At 35.8% G+C, this 22,930-nt stretch overlaps 1 protein-coding gene across 2 annotated transcripts in view; it reads right to left on the bottom strand.

Moving 5' to 3' along the window:
• SLK (STE20 like kinase) overlaps positions 1-22,930 on the bottom strand; it is a 64,595-nt gene that overhangs the window by 14,008 nt on the left and 27,657 nt on the right. Inside the window, exons 5-13 of one of the 2 annotated variants that reach the window (XM_047702135.1) lie at positions 19,159-19,231; positions 18,795-18,989; positions 17,916-17,997; positions 16,372-16,500; positions 14,440-15,810; positions 11,952-12,082; positions 11,610-11,733; positions 8,110-8,289; positions 5,601-5,693 (exon numbers count right to left, since the gene is read on the bottom strand). In XM_047702135.1, coding sequence (XP_047558091.1) covers positions 5,601-5,693; positions 8,110-8,289; positions 11,610-11,733; positions 11,952-12,082; positions 14,440-15,810; positions 16,372-16,500; positions 17,916-17,997; positions 18,795-18,989; positions 19,159-19,231 — 2,378 coding nt within the window. The remainder of the gene's footprint in view (positions 1-5,600; positions 5,694-8,109; positions 8,290-11,609; positions 11,734-11,951; positions 12,083-14,439; positions 15,811-16,371; positions 16,501-17,915; positions 17,998-18,794; positions 18,990-19,158; positions 19,232-22,930) is intronic. The other variant, XM_047702136.1, reaches the window with a different exon arrangement.

The following is a 22,930-nucleotide window of genomic DNA, read 5'->3' as shown; positions in this document are numbered from 1 at the left end:
ATACATAAGGAGAAAAGAAAAGCTAAGACTGTTAAATAGGAGGAGGCAGAATTAGCATTGTGGTTAGAACGGCTCCAGAAGATAAAACAACAATTAACAGGTTAAGAGTCAAGATAGGCTATGTATGCAAGTGCTTCTGATCACAAGAGTTAGCAAAGACACCAGTTGCCTTACAGACTCACAGACTTAAATAATTAAGCAGAGTCTGGATAATTACATAGTCAAGAATACTGTGCAAATAATTTTCTTTCTCTTGCTCTTTCTTTCCTTCACTTATTTAAGTAATCTCTACAGCCAATGTGGGGCTCAAATTCACGACCCCAAGATCAAGAGTTACATGCTTTTTCAACTGAGCCAGCCAGGTGACTCAAATAATTTTCTATATTAAAGCTAAAATTTGAGGGGTGCCTGGGTGGCTCAGTGTAGGTTAAGCCTCTGCCTTCAGCTCAGGTCATGGTCTCAGGGTCCTTGGATCGAGCCCCGCATCGGGCTCTTTGCTCAGCGGGGAGCCTGCTTACCTCTCTCTCTCTGCCTGCCTTTCTGCCTACTTGTGATCTCTGTCAAATAAATAAATAAAATCTTTAAAAAAAAAAAAAAAAGCTAAAATTTGGGACACCTGGGTGCCTCAGTCATTAAGCATTAGCCTTGGGCCTGCTTCTCCCTCTCCCTCTGTCAGCCACTCTGCCTGCTTATTCTCTCTCTCTGTCAAATAAATAAATAAAATCTCTCTCTTTTTTTTAAAGATTTTATTTATTCACTTGACAGACAGAGCCAAAGGCAGAGGCTTAATCCACTGAGCCACCCAGGTGCCCCTCTCTCTGTCAAATAAATAAATAAAATAAATAAAATCTTAAAAAAAAAAAAAAAAACTAAAATTTACCTGAAAGGTCCAGGTCCCTCACATACTAATTCATATATTTTATTACCTCAAAAGAAATGAAACTTTATTTTTATTTTTTTAGATTTATTTTTTTGACAAAAAGAAACACAGCGAGAGGGAACACAAGCAGGGGGAGTGTGAGAGGGAGAACAGGCTTCCCATGGAGCAGGGAGCCTGATGTGGAGCTTGATCCCAGGGATCATGACCTGAGCCGAAGGCAGACACTTAACAACTGAGCCACCCAGGTGCCCCATGAAATGAAATTTTAATATTACTGAGCTTTCATTAAATTTCCTAAATTTCCTAATAAAAGTATAGTATATTCACGTTGGAATTTTTCATCAGAAATTACTCTTAGGATCTAAAAGAAAAGGAATCTTACATTCCAAAAAGATTGAACAAATTACATTTACCTTAAAAAAAAAAAGATGGGAATTGATCACTAAAAGTAACAAATAACTTTAACTGAATGAACACATAAACTGTAAAATGAATGACCTTTCAAAGTACAAGTTTAAATGCTGATAAGAAATTTTATCATATTAATCAGATAACTATTAATATTAAAAGTACAACTTTGGGTTCTAGAAAACTGTAGGAAAGGGTTATGATATATTGGGCTATTTGTACAGAATTTGATCCTAACTCAAAAGAAAAGCTAAAAATGGTAATGATCAGAAAAGTGATTGTAATTCAAAATTTCTCCCTCTCGTTAAAAAAAAAATTAATGTTTTGCCTACCCTTTCGATAACTATAGAGCCCAGCAGCTGCCAATAAAAAGAAGAAAAAGTCTAATTTCAGGAGAGGGGAAGGGAGGGGTTGAAATCAAGCTGTATTCTATCTACTCCAGTTGTGTATATCAAACATCACAAACAAAAATTACAGAGTTAAATGAGCTAGTCATTTCCCCATAGAAACTGTGAGAAAGAATACAGCCTGGAATTCCAGACTTAATTTAAAACTACAGCAAGGAGAACAGAAACTCACTATTCATTACGGACAATCTGAATAGTGAAAACTAGAGTTAAATGGAACTTCAATCACCAATTTTAATATGGCTTTTCTGACCACACCCATAATTAAAACATATATGTAAACATAAATGCAATCAAAATGTCACTTCACACAAAGATAAAAATCTACTCACAGCATTCAATTTCTCACATGTGCAAAGCTTATAAAATACTACTGGGAAGGTGTTTCTTGAAAAAGATGAAAATCTCAAAATTTGGGGTGAGGGTAGACAGAAAAATGAACACTATTATAAGTGTTCCAATTCCAGCTCTACCATTAATGTCTTTTCTGACTTTAAACATACCACTTAGTCTTCTGTGCCTTGATTTCCTTATCTGTAAAATGGATACACTCCATCCCCGTATTAGGGTAGCGGCAGTGAGAATCAAATGTGGAAACTCTTTGAAGAATACTACACTATAAAGTTTGTTTCAGGTTATTACTATTATTGTCATTACTGACATTATCATCTATCAGTCTTCTAGATTTTAACAAATGAAGCGAACAATGAAAAGGCACATGTGAGCTGAAGAAAAAGCAGGTAAAACAAGAGAAGGCATCCTCCCACAGACACGTGGGACTTACGTCCTGCAACTGGGCCTTGAAGACTGCACAAGATGACAACTGAAAAGACTGAATCATGACCTGAGCAACACCCTGTGGATTAGAATACAATGCACCTCCCAGGTGAGTACATAGCTGATGACTTTTTGTAAATGGAAAAAATAATCACACAAATGTTGAGTTCTTAAGTAAGAACAACTTACTTAACAGACAGTTCTCTTTCTCATCTGTAAAAGGAAGGTTTGGAACTAGATCAGTGGTTTCTGAACTCTAGTTTGCATTGTTGTTTCTTAAACCAGTCAAATCCTCTTTTAAAAAATGTACCATAAAATGTATGAAACAGAAGAAACAGTGCTGTGTTACATGAAGCGGAAGCAGGGATCCAGAGCTCCACAGTCCTCTCTTTCTGAAGGATCCTCGAGGTGCTTCTTCCAAACTCAAGAGCTCCTGGGAGTAGCTTAAAAACCACTGAACTACATGATCAAATACATCCTGGCTCCATGACTGTATAACTATGATTCACAAATTCTAAGAAAATTTAAAATAGACTCTGCAAAGTTATTGTTTTAGCACCTTCGTGAAAAGAAGCAGCAAAAGGGAAATATTTTTAAATTTGTTAGATTGCTAAATTCTTCATTAAATTTACAAAAAGAATTTCATTATTGCTTTCAGCTTTAGTTGAAAACATAGGCTAGCGTCCAAAGTTTTATGAAAAATCACCAACAAAGATTTAGTAAACAAAGAATCACCTAACTCCTTCAACACCAAATTCTCAATTTCAACTCTAGCATCTAAAACACTACCTTTTGGAATTTAAAAAGTCTATACTCCTATAGGAGGAAAAATCATATTGTTCTTGTTTGAAATCCAAATTATCCAAAATTAAATGTGTGGCAAGCAAGGACTTCTTCTTCAACTACCCACACATGACCAATGACCACTGGACTAAGCTGACAGGAGTTTAGATTAGACACAGAAATAACAGCTTAGACAGGAGAGGCAATACAGTGTGGTGGTTCACATGTGCTCTCATTTCCTCCCCTGCAGAACAGAGGAGTAGTCAGAGTAACTACCTCATATGTTGTGACGTTCAGTAAGTTCATGCAGGTGAAGTACTTAGAATAGTGCTTGACACATAGTAAATGCTGTGCTTGCTATTATCACTTTTTAAAAAAAGATTTTATTTATTTCACAGAGAGAGTGAGGGAGAGGGAGAAGCAGACTCCCTGCTGAGCAGGGGGCCCAACAACAGGGCTCAATCCCAGGACCCTGGGATCAAGACCTGAGCCAAAGGCAGATGATTAACCAACTGAGCCACCCAAGAACCCCTTACTTTAACTAGTAATTCCCACACTAGGCTAAGACAAAATATTTCACTGGCTCAAATTTAAAAAAAAAAAGTTTTAAAGCACCAAATTTATTAAAATAGGCTAGTTTTGTTAAAATTTTAAATTCCAAAATATCTTCCTTATTTTTCATGGTGTTAAAATATTCCCTCTTTTAAAATGATGGTGACAAGTAAACAGCAGTTTCAAATACCCTTCTCAAAATAAAATAAAAATATCCTTCGAGGGGCGCCTGGGTGCCTCAGTCATTAAGCATCAGCCTTGGGCTCAGATCATGAGCCCAGGGTCCTGGGATGGAGCCCCACATCAGGATCCCTGCTCAGTGGGAAACCTGCTTCTCCCTCTCCCACTCACCCTGCTTATATCCCCTCTCTCGCTGTCTCTGTCAAATAAATAAATAAAATCTTAAAAAAAAAAAAAATCTGGGGCACCTGGGTGGCTCAGTGGGTTAAAACCTCTGCTTTCGGCAGGGTCCTGGGATCGAGCCCCTCATTGGGGCTCTCCGCTCAGTGGGAAGCCTGCTTTCTCCTCTCTCTCTGCCTGCCTCTCTGCCTACTTGTGATCTCTGTCTGTCAAATAAATAAATAAAATCTTTAAAAAAAAAAAAATCCTTCTGGGCAAAAAGAGAAGATTTTTAAATGTCATTCCATTTGTTATGGTCCCCAGTGGTTTTTGTTTCTTCTATCTTTATTCATGGGTCTGTAAAAGTTTGGGAAACACTTTTTAAATCACATAAAACCACATTCCACATTAAAATGATAATGGAAAACAGTCATTAATATATAATCCATGTCTCTTCTTCCTTTAACTGATATGTAACTACAAATTGACCTCACTTCTCTCTTTGCTTCCAGACTGAGCGTAAACTTAAAGAAAAAACGATTCCTAGTAAAAAAGACCGTATAGAGTCATATGAGATAATTCTAGAAAAATCTGTTTAAAATACTATCTTGTTTAGTTTTGTAAATAATTCACCCTTCTTTGTAGGCCCAGCCTCATCATAATCTAGAATCAAGTTTATACAGGCAGTATATTTTAACTGCTCGATTCTGAATCAAAAAGAAAAACAGGGCGCCTGGGTGGCTCAGTGGGTTAAGCCGCTGCCTTCGGCTCAGGTCATGATCTCAGGGTCCTGGGATCGAGTCCCGCATCAGGCTCTCTGCTCAGCAGGGAGCCTGCTTCCCTCTCTCTCTCTCTCTCTGCCTGCCTCTCCGTCTATTTGTGATCTCTCTCTGTCAAATAAATAAATAAAATCTTAAAAAAAAAAAACATACTTAATATTCAAAATCTGGTTTTAAGGTAATTATGTTGTTGAGTTTAATAGTAATAAATATTAGATCTCCATTTAACATTACCATTCACCACTGTTCTTTTAACTTCCAACTTTATAAAATAATGGTCTTTTAAAGAGGCATTCTTTTCATATGCACAAAGCCTATACACTAATCCTCTATATTTTGTCATAAAAATCTGCTAGCAAATACGGACTACTTAAAAATATAAGCTTCCATCATGATTATAATAAGAATACAATGGATTACACATTAATATACTAGTTTAATTCATTTGGAGTCAGCTTTCCAAACATTCCACTTAATTTCTTATTAGCAACATTTAAATGTCACCATTAGTGCGATTTTAGTTCTACATAAAGAATGCTCTGGGAACCTTTGTATGAGCAGAAGTCAACATCATATAATAAGTAAAGCAGGAGTTTGCCCTTTCAACCATGGTTTACTGAGCTGCGAGAATAATACTGCTTTCTGTTTTTAGTAGCATTAAGCTGCTGCTGTTACCTGAGCGTGCTGGCTTTGTGCAAGCTCCTCTTTCCTGCGTTTCATGAGCTCTTTTCTCAGCTCTCTGGGTGCTTCCTCCACTTCATTTATAACCTACAGTGCACAAGCATGCAGGAGGTGGGGAAATAATACTTTCTCCACAGCCAGCATTTATGTGAGCAGACAAGCTACAAGTCAAAGATTAAAGCTGTTAAAAAGTTCCTTTCAACATGCAATAACATAGGTGTTAGTTTGGTGAAAGAGAATGAAAGGATAGAACATGCTTAATCTCAGTGCAGAAAGGGCCATCACACCACATAAAGGTTAATCAGATGCTTAATCATCCCTACATATTATTCTCTCTTAAAGATCCAAAACAATCAGTAAAGGATTACCAGCAGCATTGATTCTGAACTAAAGAAGATAAACTCAACTGACCTTCTTGAAAGATCATAAAACTATAAACATATCTATTGACATTGTTTGAAATGTTGAAAATAAGCAAAGTTAATGCCACTTATGAAAGTGCAAAATTTCATAATTGGCTTGATAAAACCAAAGAAATAACTCTAAATTAAATTCATTTAATGAGTCCAAAAAAAACAAAAAACAAAAGAAGAAATAAATAGACTATGGTTTCCTTTTTCAGAAAACACACCATTTTATACATGGTGCAATAAAAATGAACATATTTGATGACTTTGTGTTGGATTAGAATAATATTCTCCTTTGCTGACAATTTAAGCCAGACTTAATTGTCAATGTCAGTATTATAAGCACTCACAAAATAAGAGTTTAGTATGCTATGATTTATTACACCAGGTAAAATATATTATAAGATGAAGTATAATTTAAAGTTCCTTCTTTTAATCATTTCAAAATCCTAGATATGTATTCCACCTAACAGCAGACCTGTAACCCAACTATGAAAAACAATCATGTGTTTATACAAGTAGAAGCACCAAAAGCAATCAGATTCCAAATCACCACATGCTACTGATGGTCTATGAAAGAGACGGATTTTGATCGAAGAGAGTGTATTTAAAATTCCCCATCAGTAATCCCTCATGAAACCAAATCACCATTAAAAGGAAGAGACTCCCCAAATGCAAGAAATTAGCAATAAGGAAGAAAATACATTAATATAATTATTTAAAATATGCATATCATGATCTCAAACATGTTCACCAGCTAAAAATCTCCAAACCCAAAACAGCAGAAATAACTACTGACTTTTATATATTTAGGATTAAATCACATATTTAACTATACATTTTTAAAAATTTAATCTGGTATTAAAAAATAACCTCTCAATAAAAACTATTCATAGTTTCAAGAAAACTGACACGGAGCCTCAGTCAAGTCATACATCATATAATATAGAGAAACCTACATAAAATATTAAACGGAAAGAAGGTTAATTTTTAGAAATGGTAGCTACTTCAAATAAAATTATATACCATTTCATTATTTACCTAAATTATAGAATGCATTATATTTATTAATATTAGATTCTATGCTTTTTCAAGTAGATCCTCAATATTATATTCAGTTTTATGCATAATTAAATCTCAATGAGCCTTGGTATTTTAGAAGTACAACAAAAGTGAATATGCATTTACAGGTTTGGCCGAGAGTTTTATTCCAATCCTAACAGAACTAAATCATAATTATTATCCCTGGGGTCTTTTCTATCATGAAAAGGTAAATTCTTCCCCCACACCTCTAGTGTATTGGTACAGGATAAATCATAAAATCACATTTACTAATAGGTAAAACTCTTTTAATTGGGGGAAGAAAAAGACATTAATACAATATATAAATCTTCTTTCTGAATCAATGACCATCTTTCATAGTAAATAACAGCACAGACTCTAACAATATGGAACAGTTTCAGGAAAAATTTAATAATTCACTGTAAAGAAACGACTTTACAAAGATATTCTCCACATGTGATTCTTAAAGTATTTCTCAATTTGATGGACTTATAATTTCAAATTTCAATGGTACTCAGCTTTTGTTTTGGCACAATGCTAACCAAGAAAAAAATTTTTTTTCAAGAAAAAGTCTTCAAGTATGAATTAAATATTACAAATAAATGATAAGATGAATTACTGTTGGCACCTGGAAACACAACATAGTAAGTTTTCTTGAAAGAACCAATTTCTACTATTTTCTACTGTTTTCTTGAAAGAACAATTTCTACTATTACATTAATAAAGGAAAAATGACAGACCGAAAGGAAAATGAACTAGACTTAATTTGAAGACTTGGTTCAAGGTTTAGCTGGACATTTAATGGTAGTTTGTGAACTTGAACAGACCATTAAAAACCTCTTCTACTCCAGTATTCTTGACAGTAAAATGGGATAACACCTCACCTTACTATTACCCTACATAATTGTTGGGAAGACCAAGATAAAGAATGAATGACTACTATTTAACTCTCAAGTATCATTCCTAATTCTGTAGTCTTAAGTGTACATTAAAAAAAACCAGCTTTCGTAATTAAAAACAGTAGTTACACTTACCTCCTTCTTTCGGTTCTTTAACATATTCTGAAATTTGGACAACTCTTTCTCTTGTTCTCCTTTAATGCGCTTGGCTTCATCTCGTAAGCGATTTGTGTGCTCTTGTTCTAAACGTTCAATAGTTTGTTTCTGCTGTTTTTCTAGATTCTCAATTTCTTGATCATATTGTCGCTTTTTGCTCTGTAAAACAATGTATCATTCATATTAAACTCATTATAATGACGATGTTTACTAAGAGTACATACCCAGCATTTAAATTTAGTGATGAAATTTAACAGATCAATGGATAAAGAACATGTGGTATGTATACACAATGGACTATTATGCAGCCATCAAAAACCCCTGAAATCTTGCCATTTGCAATGATTTGCAACGATGTGGATGGAACTAGAGGGTATTATGCTAAGTGAAATAAGTCAATCAGAGAAAGACAACTATCATATGATCTCACTGATATGAGGAATTTGAGAAACAAGACAGAGGATCATAGGGAAAGGGAGGGAAAAATGAAGTAAGACGAAACCAGAGAGGGAGACAAACCATAGGAGACTCTTAATCTCAGGAAACAAACTGAGGGTTGTTGGAGGGAAGGCAGGTGGGAGGGATGGGGTGGCTGGGTGATGATCAGTGGGGAGGGTATGTGCTCTGGTGAGTGCTATGAATTGTATAAGACTGACGATTCATAGACCTGTACCCCTGAAACAAATAATACATTATATGTTAATAAAATTTAAAAAGAAAATTTAGTGATGTGACACAGAACCTTTGCAATATTGAAAAAACTGAATGTGCTAAAACACGTTAAGGAATTTTTTTAAAAGGTAAGAATTCTGGGGTGCCTGGGTGGTTCAGTGGGCTAAGCATCTGCCTTCAGCTCAGGTCATGATCCCGGGTCCAGGGATCAAGCCCCACATCAGGCTCCCTGCTCAGCGGGGAGTCTGCATCTCCCTCTCCCTCTGCCCCCCAACTCATGCATGCATGCGCTATCGCTCTTCTCTCAAATAAATAAAATCTTAAAAGAAAAAAAATGAGTAGTTTTTTTTCTAACACAGAAAATACTTTTGTCTATTATACAAGGAGTAGAATGTTTAAAATTATTAAACCATCCAGAAGGGGCGCCTGGGTGGCTCAGTGGGTTAAAGCCTCTGCTTTCGGCTCAGGTCATGATCTCAGGGTCCTGGGATTGAGCCCCACATCGGGCTCTCTGCTCAGCAGGGAGCCTGCTTCCCTCTCTCTCTCTGCCTGCCTATCTGCCTACTTGTGATCTCTGTCAAATAAATAAATAAAGTCTTTTTAAAAAATTTAAAAAAAACAAAAAAAAAACAATCCAGAAGAATATCCAGTTGCTATAAAGTACTGAAGTCAGAAAAATTTCAACATTTATCCAATAAATGTTTGATAAATCAAAGGTATTATCCAAAGTCCATTTTAATAATGTACCATTATTTGTCATATTCAGATTTAGTCTTAAGATTCTTTTTTTTTTTTAAAGATTTTATTGAGTTATTTGCGAGACAGAACGCACGCAAGAGCACAAGCAGGGGAGGAAGACATGAAGGAAGAAGCAGACTCCCCACCAAGTGGGAAGCCCAACAAGGGGCTCAATCCCAAGACCCTGAGAACATGACCTGAACTGAAGGCAAATACTTAACTGACTGAGCTACCCAGGTGCCTGCCCCCATTAAGAATCTTAAACATCCTATTTCACTGAGACAAATCTTTTGAAATTATAAATCTGCTCTTTCAACAAAAAATTCCTGCTTATTTAATATTTGAATATTATATAATTTTGGATATACATAGAGTTTAATATTTGTAAAGACTATTTAAAAAACAAATAAAGGGGGGCGCCTGGGTGACTCAGTGGGTTAAAGCCTCTGCTTTCGGCTCAGGTCATGATCCTAGGGTCCTGGGATCGAGCCCCACATCGGGCTCTCTGCTCAGCGGGGAGCCTGCTTCCTCCTCTCTCTCTCTCTCTCTGCCTGCCTCTCTGCCTACTTGTGATCTCTGTCTGTCAAATAAATAAATAAAATATTTAAAAAAAAACAAGTAAAGGGGCACCTGGGAGGCTATTATTAACCATCTGACTCTTGATTTTGGCACAGACATGATCTCCGAGTTGTGAAATCAAGCTCCACAACAGGCTCCAGGCTGGGCATGGTGCCTGCTTATGATTCTTTCTCCCTCTCCCCTCACCCCTCCCCCCAGCTCTAAAAACTAAAAATAAAAGACAAAAAAATAAGTAAAAAGCAAAACATTTTAGAAAATATTTGGGGAAAAAAAGGTGCAATTTTTATACGGTTCTTGAAAATAGAATATTGAGTACTGGGGCACCTGGGTGGCGCAGTGGGTTAAGCCTCTGCCTTCAGCTTAGGTCATGATCTCAGGGTCCTGGGATCAAGCCCTGCATCGGGCTCTCTGCTCAGCAGGGAGCCTGCTTTCCCCTTTCTCTGCCTGCCTCTCTGCCTACTTGTGATCTCTGTCAAATAAATAAATAAAATCTTAAAAAAAAAAAAAAGAATATTGAGTACTATAAAAATAGTCAATGAGAATAAAAGTTCATTATTTTCTTAAGAATTCTCAGGTATGGGGGCACCTGGGTGGCTCAGTGGGTTAAAGCCTCTACCTTTGGCTCGGGTCATGATCCCAGGGTCCTGGGATCGAGCCCCGCATCGGGCTCTCTGCTCAGCGGGGGCCTGCTTCCTCCTCTCTCTCTCTCTCTGCCTGCTCTGTCAAATAAATAAATAAAATCTTAAAAAAAAAAAAAAAAAAAGAATTCTCAGGTATGATTCAACAAATGTAATCAACAATGCCATATTTCACAGAAAACAATTCTTACTACTTATAAGAACAGCCAAAGAACTACATTTAAAACATTCATTAAGCTAGATGTTTCAATAAATTACCAAAACTTTTTAACACATAACTTATTCCTTTTCCAAGTTTGGAAACAAGGTAAAAATTGAAAGACTCCATGACAAATTACCCTTGGCTCGTCGGCACCAATTTCTCTAGGAGTTGTGAATAGGGATGTGGAAGCTTAACTGTAGGAGCAGAGAAGTAAGTGTGTTTGAACAAGCCCCAAGTAGTTCTAATACCCAGACAGGCCTGAGGAAAACTATTCTAGACTGCCTTAAAATCTTGGATCCTAAGTCTGAGAGGTCAAATTTTAACACTGAAAAATTATCCAGAAATAGGCACACCTAAGAACTTTCTAGACCATCCACTGGCTTTATGATTCCAGGTTTTCATGATAAATTTTAAGCAAAGAAAACTGGAAGACACACATCACACTGTTAAGTCAGTGACAGGAAGACTGAGATAGAAGATCCTTTCATGCAAAAGGAAAAAAGACATATTAGAACACCAAAGAGATAAAGTCTAGAAATGCTAACAAAGCCAGAGAAAAATCTCATAATCAAAGAACAAATTTTAAAAGTGGGTTTTTTTAAGCACTAAATTTCAGTATTAACAAAATGGTACAAAATCTAAGACTTTACCATCATTTCTTGCTCAAAGCGCCGGAAAATTTGTTCTCGCTGTTGTTGTAGCTTGCTATTGAGCTGTTGTTGGGCTCTCTGCTCTTCTTTTTGAAGGAATCTTAACTCCCGAAGCTCCTGACGTCTGATAAAATTTAACAGCAATAATGGGGAAGATAGCAAAAATTATACCTTTGAAGTAATGCTTTAAAAAAAAAAAACTTTAACAATATTTTCAAATGCCAAAGTAATAAGAATAATCCAAAATTAGCCAAGACTTAACTCCTGTTTCTCTATTTCTTCACACTTTGCAGAGACTGAAAGGAAGTCATAAAACCGGTTTTAATTATGTTCTCTACTCACCTAAGAAACCTCAACTCTTCAGTTTTGGAATCACTATCTGTAACTATCTTTGACGTTGTTACACTCACTTCTACACCATCAACAACAAATTTGCGTGTTTTCTTCAACGTTTTCTTTTGTCTTCTTGTTTCCTGAGTGAGATTTTATTTTAGTTAGGCTTTATACGGAAAATACTGGAGACAGAAAACATTTTCTCCTCAACAAAACACAACACAGAGCTGTGAACGTATAATTTTTATGACACCACACTGTAATTAGACACAGGTGGTAAAAAACAATTCACATAAATGACTAATTAGCTAACTTTACATGTTAATCATTTTTCTTCCTCTTTTGACCTTAAGTTCTCAGATACCTCTGTTTTTCAGTTTTAGAATCACTGAAAAAACACTTAAAAATGAATGCCTGGGGCTCATCCCTTAAAGAACCTGAATCAACAGGGTGGTGAGAATTTGCATTCTAGAAAGGCTCCCCAGGTAATTTTTACACACTGCCAGGACTTGTAATCAAAATCCATTTCATCAGCAACAATAATATCAACAGCTCTCCTCCATCTCAGAAACAGAGATGAACATGTGATTTTAGAGTTACTAGAAAGATAACGCTTCTACTGCCTGAGTTATTGCCTACAATTCTCTATCAAGACCAAATTCCATTCCTCAGTTGGTATCCAAATGTTTTTAAAGTCCAAATAGAAATAACAGAAGAATAACATTCCAAAAAAGATAGTTGGCATACATATAAATACTAAGAGCAAATAATTTTGAAATGGGGGAAGGATTTGAAAGCAGGAGGAGTAAAAGGAGAATATGAAAGTACTTAAATTCAAAATGCCTTAGGATTTTAGTTTGTCTCTAGCACTTTCCAATCATCTTTCTGCAATATCTTAGTGTTCAACTCTCCAGGCGGCCAGTATACTCATGCTTCTCTTCCTAAGCCCTGGACTATGGAACCCTATCTAGCCAGGCTTCCCCTAAAACCTAAAGTGGGTATGCCACCCTGTAAATCCAAACATCCTATTTTCTTCAGTCCCTATTCAAGTAACTACAATTAATATCACCTTAATTCTCAAAAAAACTATTTGAATTTTTTAAAAAGGTTATTCAGTTCAAATTAATGGAATTTAACTGCAAATAATCTAGATAATAAGTGTAATAATTTGGTGCAGAGAGGCAGACTCATCAGTCATGCCCAGGAGCTTCTAAGGTCAGTTTCCTAAGTTCTTCCTGCTTTGTACAGTCTTCTCTTCTGCTGTCAACCCAGAGTATTTAAGTAGTCTATGGCTCACCTGTATCAGAATTCCATGGATCTTCTGTTACAAATAATGACTCTTAGGCCCTACCCCAGACCTCCACATAGCTCCCCTTGAAACTCATTTTTAAAATAATTTATTCATGTTGAGTATACTTGACATATAATAAATAGCATATTAGTTTCAGGTGTACAACATAACAATTCAACATCTGCATGTATTGGTAAATGATCACCATTTAAGACCATTAAGTCTAGTTAATATCCCTAAATCATATATATCCCTGGTAATTCTTAAGCACACTAAGACTGGAGAATGGCTCTAAAAGCTCTAAGTGGGGCGCCTGGGTGGCTCAGTGGGTTAAGCCGCTGCCTTCGGCTCAGGTCATGATCTCAGGGTCCTGGGATCGAATCCCGCATCGGGTTCTCTGCTCAGCAGGGAGCCCGCTTCCCTCTCTCTCTCTCTGCCTGCCTCTCTGCCTCCTTGTGATCTCTGCCTGTCAAATAAATAAATAAATAAAATCTTTAAAAAATAAATAAATAAAATAAAAAATAAAAGCTCTAAGTGTTCTGTATTTTAGTTTTTGACTTTTCGTTTGTTTTCTCATAGTGGTCCTCACAGCAGTAGTGATAACTGTGACTGAGGAGGCAACAATGTATGGGCCACTGGTAAATCAAGGACTGTTACACTCTAAATGTGCTTAAAAAGTGATCATTCTTTCCTCAATTCTTTCATATATTAAGGATTCTTCCTAAAATATATCTAAATATGTGCAATAAGAGAATTCAACCACACCAAGTAACTTCTACTGTTTACATCAGGTTGGCAAAAATATGTATTACCAGAAAATTAAAAGATTACATCCAGCATCTCTCTCCTTCATTTTTTTTTTAAGATTTTATTTATTTATTTGACAGAGATCACAGTAGGCAGAGAGGCAGGCAGAGAGAGAGGAAGGGAAGCAGGCTCCCTGCTGAGCAGAGAGACCGATGCAGGGCTCGATCCCAGGACCCTGGGATCATGACCTGAGCCGAAGGCAGAGGTTTTAATCCATTGAGCCACCCAGGCACCCCCTCCTTCATTCTTTTTAGTTGATTGCCTTCATAGGCCTTAAGAGTTTTACAGGGTTGGTACTACACTGATTGAGTGCTGTTTTATTTTCAAAATGTCTGTTTCACCTAAACTGTAAATTGCCAAAATGATGAAAAACCCAAACAAGGACCCACATATACTTACTTGCAAAGATATTGATCCACTGTCTTTAGTTTTGCTTAGGAAGCTGGAGATGGATAAATTCAAGTCAATGCTGCTATTATCAGTAGTGGAACCAGTGCCTGAATCAGTATCATTTTCCTTTTGATTCTCAGATTCTGGAACCAGCATGGTTTCAGTTTTTGATAATGCACCTATTTCCCCTTTATTTTCTGCATCTTCAGAGTTGATATTAATACTCGGTATTGGAACAGGCTGAAGTTCACTGGGCTGTAAAGATGGAGTCAGTTGAGGTTCTGTTTTAATTGGCACGTCACATGGAATTGCTTTTTGCTCTGTATCTATCTGAACAGTGGCTTCATGAGCATCCCGAGTTTCACTTCCTAAAACCTTGTGGTCCGTATGAGTTACTGCACGTCTGACCTTTCTTTCTTCAGTGCTACTGGACTCAGTAATTTCCTCACCTTCATTTGTCCCAGATTCCTCATTGGTCTTCACTATGTTCTCTAAACTGCTGATTAATTGTTCCTCATCTTTACCTTCCACAGATTTCTGATCTATCTCATTAGTTTCCACTACATCTTTAATAGGAACTTTCTCAGTAACACCAGCCTCGGGACCTTCTGTGGGCTTACTTACTAATTTCTGGTCTACTTCAGTCACTTCTTTCCCATCATTACCCTGAGCATCCTCAGCATTGCTTTCAACTGCCTTCTGAGCAACATCTCCTGTCTCATTCCTTCCTATCAAATTGCTTGTATCACTGATCACATCTTCTAGAATTTTGTCATCTTTTCCCAATTTCTCTTGGCTGTCTTCCTTTGTAAATTTAACTTCATTTTCAACTGGCTGAATGTCTGCCTCTTTTTCTCCAGTCTCTTGAGAAACTAAATCCATTGTCTGAAGAGCAGTATCTTTAGTTTCTTCAGATTTCATAATCTTATTTTCAAATATCTGTTGTTTTTCCTGATCCCTTTCTTCCTCAGGTTTCAGATTATGTTCAGTATCTGTTTCTAAAGTTATGTTATTCTCTTTTCCTTCACTGACTGAATTAATGTCCACTATTCCTTGGTCTTCTGTGTCAGGCAAATTTTCAAGCTTGGGTCTCTTCTCCTCTCTTCCATTTTCCTCGATTACTGTTGTTCTATTACGAAGTTCAGCCATAGCTTCTAAGTGAGCATCATTAATATGTTCATTAACACCCTCTGCAGCTTTCTCAGGTTCACCAGTGGTGAGATTTTCATTAAGAACTTTGCTGTTAAATTTATCTTCATAAGCATTACGTTCTGTTTTTTCTGAGACAGATTCCAAAATACAAGCATTTTGTGAAAGTTTATCTTCTTCAGAGCTGGCAATACTGAGGTCAGATGAGGCACGCTTACTTGCAGGTATTGGCTAAAAAAGATTTTATACATTTTTAGTGTTAAAACATAACTTCAAGATGGAGTCCAAAACAATATATATTTTGTATACAGATATAGGATTTAAACAATACATAATGATTTAATATCTTAATTAAAATTTGATGACGTTATATATATATATAATTTAAAGAACTGACAAATCTTCAAATAAATATGACAAAAATGGGTAGCAAAAGGCAAACTTGTTAATCTTCACCCCTAAAATTAAAGGTTTTGTACTGCTACCTATCAATTAATCTTTAGACACAGGTGCAATTACACCTCAAAACCTAACTTTATTTTTTTTTTTTTTTTAAAGATTTTATTTATTTATTTGGCAGAGAGAGATCACAAGCAGGCAGAGAGGCAGGTAGAGAGAGAGGAGGAAGCAGGCTCTCTGCCAAGCAGAGAGCCCGATGCGGGGTTCGATCCCAGGACCCTGAGATCATGACCCGAGCTGAAGGCAGCGGCTTAACCCACTGAGCCACCCAGGCGCCCCTCAAAACCTAACTTTAAATATTACCTAAATAACATTTCATTTCTAAATACTGACCAAAGAGTTTTCTGTTTCCTCATCATCATCTTCCTCTTTGCCATCTTCAACTTCTTCTGTTACTTCAGCCTTTGCCTCTGCAATCAGCTCTCGAATTGGTTTGTTGGAATCAACCGTAACAAAGGGATGCTGTTTGAGCATTAAGAAGAGCATACTTAATAATAGTTGAAACACTTATAAAATTTCAGACACATAATTCACATGTCATTATGTGGTAAAAATATAAATACGTGGATAACAAAAATATAAACAACTTCAGATAATGTTGCATCTGGGCAAGGAAGGAGAAGGGGACTGAGCAGTAGTAATAGGGCTACCTGCAACTATGTACTTTCTTAAAAGAATCTGAAGGAAATATGTCAAAAATGGTAACACGTATCTGGGTACATGTACTTTCCTATGTTTGAAATTTCATAATCTAAATTAAATTTTAAAGCAAGTTTCAAATGGATACATTTTTAGCTCTTAAAAAGTAACAATATATATAAATCCTAGAAAAAGCCTCAATAAAAGAATTACAAAAAGCTTTAGAGTTCTGTTAAAAGTGTCTGCAAATAAGGGCACCTGGGTGGCTCAGTCAGGTAAGAATCTGCCTTTAGCTCAGGTCATGATCCCAGGGTCCCGAGATCCAGTCCTGCACTGGGGTCTCCACTCAGCAGGGGACATGCTTCTCCCTCCCCCTTCACCCCTCCCTCCCACTTGCTCATGCCCTTTCTCTCTCAAATAAATAAAATCTTAAAAAAAAAAAAAAAAGGTCCGCATATACCTGGTTTTATGACATGGTTCTAATATTCTTCAGAGTAAGAAGACACTTTATTCATTTTTGTACACTCAGCAGTACTTAATAGTGCCTGTCACAGACTAAGACCTTCTAAAGTGGGAGTAATAAAATAATAAGAGAAAGTGTGTTCTAGGGATGTACCTGTTGCACAGAGCAAGGCAATTTTTTCTGCTTTTTCCCTGAGATAAATAGATCAACCTAAAATACTAGGATGCAAAAGTAACTCAATCTAACAGTAACTGCCTCAAGATTTGTCATTCTGTTTGTTTACCTGTAATATTATTTAATAAGTTTCTATTTCAGATATTACAAATAGGTCCTCCTATGAAACAAACTGATCCAATCACTTTAACACCATTTTCTTAAAACTCAACAGTCAAATATTATTGAATATTTATCCTCACTGTAAGAGATATTTAAAAAAAAAAAAATTAGCTCATTACCCCTGCCCCCAAGGGGCTTGCTTTCTAGAAACTGGAGAGACAAAGTGGAAATAACTAACAAAATGGAAATAACAGAATAAAAAGAATACAATTAAACTTAATCAAAAAAGCACAAAAGGAATGACTTGTAAGTTAAATGCCTTTTGGTAATGGCAGCACATGTTTGTAAAGCAAATGTTTACTACTACAGTGTATTCCAATTTTCCACAGGGAAACTTGAGTGAAAAGAGAATACACTGAATGAATCTGAAATTGGATTCTTCATAACGAGATGTTAAAACAATGACATGATCACTGTCATCATATTTCTCTTCTCTTACCTGCAGTAGCTGAGATGTAGTCCACCTGGAATCCACATTCTTTTCCAAGCATTTCTTTAGAAAGTCCTTAAAATTTGAAGACCTTCAAAATAAAATTTTAACAATGATATTGTTTTATTTTCTTGTTATTAAGATCAAACAAAACTCTGATAAGTTACAGTTGTGTTTTTTAATGCATGTAATACTATTCAACATAACAAAACTGGTTAATGAGAATACTAAGATTTCATAATAATATTAAGATGAATATTAAGATATCATCTTTAAATATAAAATTAAATATATATGTATGTAGAGTCATGGTTTCAGACATTATGATATAGTCACATATTCCCAAGTATGCAAAAAATCACAGAAACTCTTCTATTAAATTCCACAAATATAAATTAACCACATATATTCCTCGCTTTCTTACAGTATAGAAAATACTGTATTATAGGGGCGCCTGGGTGGCTCAGTTGTTAAGCATCTGCCTTTGGCTCAGGTCATAATCCCAGGGTCCTGGGATCCAGGGAGCCCCACGCTGGGCTTCCTGCTCAGCAGGAAGCCTGCTTCTCCCTCTCACGGTGCACTCCCCCTGCATGTGTTCCCTCTCTTGCTATGTTTCCCTGTCAAATAAATAAATAAAATCTTTTTAAAAATACTATATTATATACAGTTGCTTCATGTAGACCTCAAATCACTGATACTTTCAAATTTATGGAAAAAGTTAGTTATAAGAGTTTGTGTGGTTAAGTCTTAAAAAAAAAACCTACCAAAAATCAGTTTTCTACTCATACAGTCTTTGTACCATGTAACTAAACTTAAATACCCTTGAGAAGCTGGGAGAATAAAACATCAAGTTTTGCTTTGTAAAAGGCTTCGTTTAGAGTATTTTACCATTTTGATGGCTGTGCTAAGGTAGGGGGCTCTGATTTTGCTATTTTTAGCAGCACTCGCATTGGATTTAATTCATGATGAGGTGGTTCTATCTCAGCCATTTCTATTAAAGTGATACCCAGGGACCAAACATCAGCTTTGTAGTCATAGGGTCTGTCCTTAGATGTTTCACACATGACTACTTCAGGAGCCATCCTATGAAGACAGAGAATTGAAAAGTTAAGATGTTTAACTTAAGAATAATAATTGCAAGCCACATAAAAGAGAGACAGTATAATCAATTATGTGAGCAAAATTAATGAGTGATAATAGGTGATAAGAGCTTCTGACATAATACTATAAATCCATAAAGCTGAATACATACCAATATGGTGTGCCAATAAAGGAATCTCTTCTTTGAATTGTCCTTGTGTTTTTAGCTGATACTCCAAAATCCGCTAGAAATAAAAGCAATCATACAAAGTATTAATAGTTTCTAGCAAAGCTCACTGTACTTCACACAGGGAAAAGCATTTCAAGTCTTTAACAAGACCACTCTTATTGAAGGGTAAACAAAATAGAGTAACTTCTCTACCATCCTAATTCTGACCGCTCTCTTTTTACCACAACACCCTCCAAAAAAACTGCCAAAGAAAATATCTTATCATTAATACATTTAATATTACCACCCTTATACATCTTCAGATCAAGAATTCTTCAGAATTGATAAAAACAAATAGTAACTTTAAAACAGACCAGTCTAATAACACTTCAAAGCAAATGCCAACTAGTGGTAAATGATATAATTAAATTGATAAACATTTTTTTCTATAGGGTGAAAAGCAGAAATTACAAAGTAGCCTTTATGACAGCATATGTCTTGCTAATTTCCTCATAAAATTATATTATAAAGAAAAAATAAAAAACCATGTTTTCTGATTTAAATTATAGAGAACAGCAACATTATAGCTTTATCAGTTATTAATCTCACCTTTTCAGCTTAGAGAACAATAGCAACACAATTTGCTTTTGCTGCATAATTACCTCATACCATTTATACATAACTTTTAAGGTTACTTGTTTGAAATGCCATAATTCTCAAAATGAATAAATATCAAAAATCCAGTATTTGGTGCTCATACCTCCAAAAGTGACACAGAATATATACTCAATAAATGGTAGCTACCATTAGCAGCCATATCTATAACTTTAACCTTTCTGCTATTTTGTTGGTAGAACTCTTAAAGCTCATGAAATCCTGACTGTGTTCTAATTATTTGTGTCTATTATATGGTGCAGGTTTTTTTTGGACCACATAATTCTCCCACTTAAAAGACAGTGGTAGCTATCTATTACCTGTAGAATGAATTTAAAGCTTCCTAATGTGGTGTACTAAGTCCTTTATTACATTAGATATTTCATTAATGTTTTATAATGAAGTTCATAAATGAGTAAGCAAATAAAACATATTAAACTTGGAAGATACATCTGTAAAAGATACAATGTAAATAGATTTATTCAGGACTCTACCACTATCCCAACCTCCTAACTTACAAGCTTCTCTTATGCTTTTGGAGGAAGGACTTGAAACCACAATTTGAATTCCTGCCAGATGAGGTTCTGTACTCAGGTAAAATGAGCTCAGTACTTATTCAAGTATTTTCCTAGAGGCTATTAATGCTCTTTTCTTTTCAACTTTCTCCCCCACCAAATATGACTGGGGAAGGAGATCCAGAAACAGACCTAAACAACTGTCCCTTGTCAACACTCACATTTCTCTAAGCACCCTTATGAACAGGAGGTAAACTAAAGATGGACAAAAAGGTACCTTAATTGTTGTGCAAAGGGGAAAATTAAGATTGCTATACACTTTGTAGTTCTATTTATAATTATGCCGCATGCATATGTTGGTCTGTTAAAATAGCATTTTACCCATTTATTTCCATTTGTAACCACGTGACCTGATAAAATCATAAAAATTTGGTTACTGTGGTGTATGAAATAGTTCTTGAGGACAGTATGGTACTTTACATTTGTGCACATGTAACAGGGTATCGCAGAAATAGAAGGTTCTCTAAGTATTTATAAATTAATAAAACAAAAACTGCAACCGTTTTAAATGTCAACCAACTCAAGACTACTTTGGTATTCCTAAATCTTCAATAATTTACTTATTTTTAAAGGTATGTACTCTTTTACACAAAAGTATGTGCCTATATTTAAGATTCTAAATACATTTACAGAAAAATGTGAACCAAAATGGATCAAAATGATAATGTACTTTTTTTTTTTAAAGATTTTATTTATTTATTTGACAGGCAGAGATCACAGAGAAGCAGGCAGAGAGAGAGGAGGAAGCAGGCTCCCTGCTGAGCAGAGAGCCCGATGCCGGGGCTCGATCCCAGGACCCTGGGATTATGACCTGAGCTGAAGGCAGAGGCTTTAACCCACTGAGCCACCCAGGCGCCCCGATAATGTACTATTTTTAAATGAGCTACCAGAGTTTTAAAAAAAAGATATAAAACATAAAAGAGTAACATACATCAGAATTACAAAACCTCAATTATGAGGTGAGAGAACTCAAGAAAAATTAGAAAAAGTCATTTTAGAAACAAAGACTAAACTAGAAGAAATGCAAGAGCAAATAAGCACAACAAATTTACACCCATTACCACTTTACATTCATTCGGATGGCTAGTGTTGACAAGTATGTGGAGAAACTGGAACCTCTATGCACTGCTGATGGGAATGTAAAATGGTACAACTACTATGGAAAATGGTAGTTTCTCAAAAAATTAAATATAGAATCACCACATGATCCAGCAATTCCACTTATAGAATGGCCAAAAGAATTGAAAAAAAGGGAGTCAAACAGGTATTTGTGTATCTATGGTCAGAGCAGCATTATTCACAAGAGCCAAAGGTAGAAGGTAAAGTGTCAATGGCTGAATTGATGAACAAAATGTGGTACGTATAAGTAACAGAACACTGCTCAACCTTTAAAAGAAAATGGACATGTTACAACATGGTTGAACCTTTACAACATGGTAAAATAGGCCAGTCACAAAAAGATAAATATTGTGTGATTCCACTTATATGAGGTACCTAGAGTAGTCAAATTCATAGAGACAGAAAGTAGAATGGTAGTCACCAGGACCTAGGGGTGGAGGGAGGAATTGGGAGTTAGTGTTTAATGGGTAGAGAGTATCAATTGGGAAAGATGAAAAGAGTTCTAGAGATGGATAGTGGTGATGGTTGCACAACGATGTGAATATGCTACAGAACTGTACACTTAATCGTTGAAACGGTAAACTTTTATATTTCGCCACAATTTTTTAAAAATGAAGATAAAAAGAATCTGGGACAAAGTTCTTAAATATTGCTGACTAGAAAAGCCAACAAACAAAAAAAGTTCCTAAAAAAGATAGACAATGAAAGGGAACAGAACAAATAATCAAACCTGTAATTCCAGAAAACCTTCCTGGAAAAAAAAAAAGGCTTGAATATTAGAAGAACATATTAGAGAAAAGTCTAGTCAAATTATTGGTCCTTGAAGAAAAAAACTCTTTGGCATCTAGGCAAAAAGAGTACATGATTTGAAAGAGAAAGAAAATCAGATTATCATCAGACTTTTCAACAATAACACTTTATAACAGAAGAAAACAGGGTAACATATTTCAGATAACTGAAGGAAAGAAATGTAAGCCAAGGATTTTTTATCCAGCAAAACTGACCTTCAAAGTATAAATATGGGTAGAACTTTTATTATGTAAGAACTCAGAGAACCCCTCCAGAGTTATCTACCAGAGAATAAACTTCAGACAACCAACACAACCAAAGAGATATCATAGTAAGGACTGGTGGTGAGCACTAAATACAGAAAAGGGAACGAAAATAAGTAATTATGGGATATTCTAAATCTATCATCAATGCCCTTGAGAACCAGGACTCTTAGGATAGAAGGAGATACACATGTAATACAGAAGAGGTTAGGATAAAAAACAAACATCCTGAATTTGATTAGGAAATACATAGGAACTCAGAGAGCCTAGCTCTGTCCTCTGGAAAGGCCTAGAATCATGGCCAAACCAGAAACTGTTAATCACTTCTAACATTCATACGCAATCTTGAAATACCATATCCTACTAAAAGAAACT

Source organism: Lutra lutra, chromosome 14, assembly GCF_902655055.1.
Source record: "Lutra lutra chromosome 14, mLutLut1.2, whole genome shotgun sequence".
NCBI lineage: Eukaryota > Metazoa > Chordata > Mammalia > Carnivora > Mustelidae > Lutra > Lutra lutra.
The sequence above is the reverse complement of the archived record's forward strand: the minus strand, read 5'-3'. Positions and strand labels throughout refer to the sequence as shown.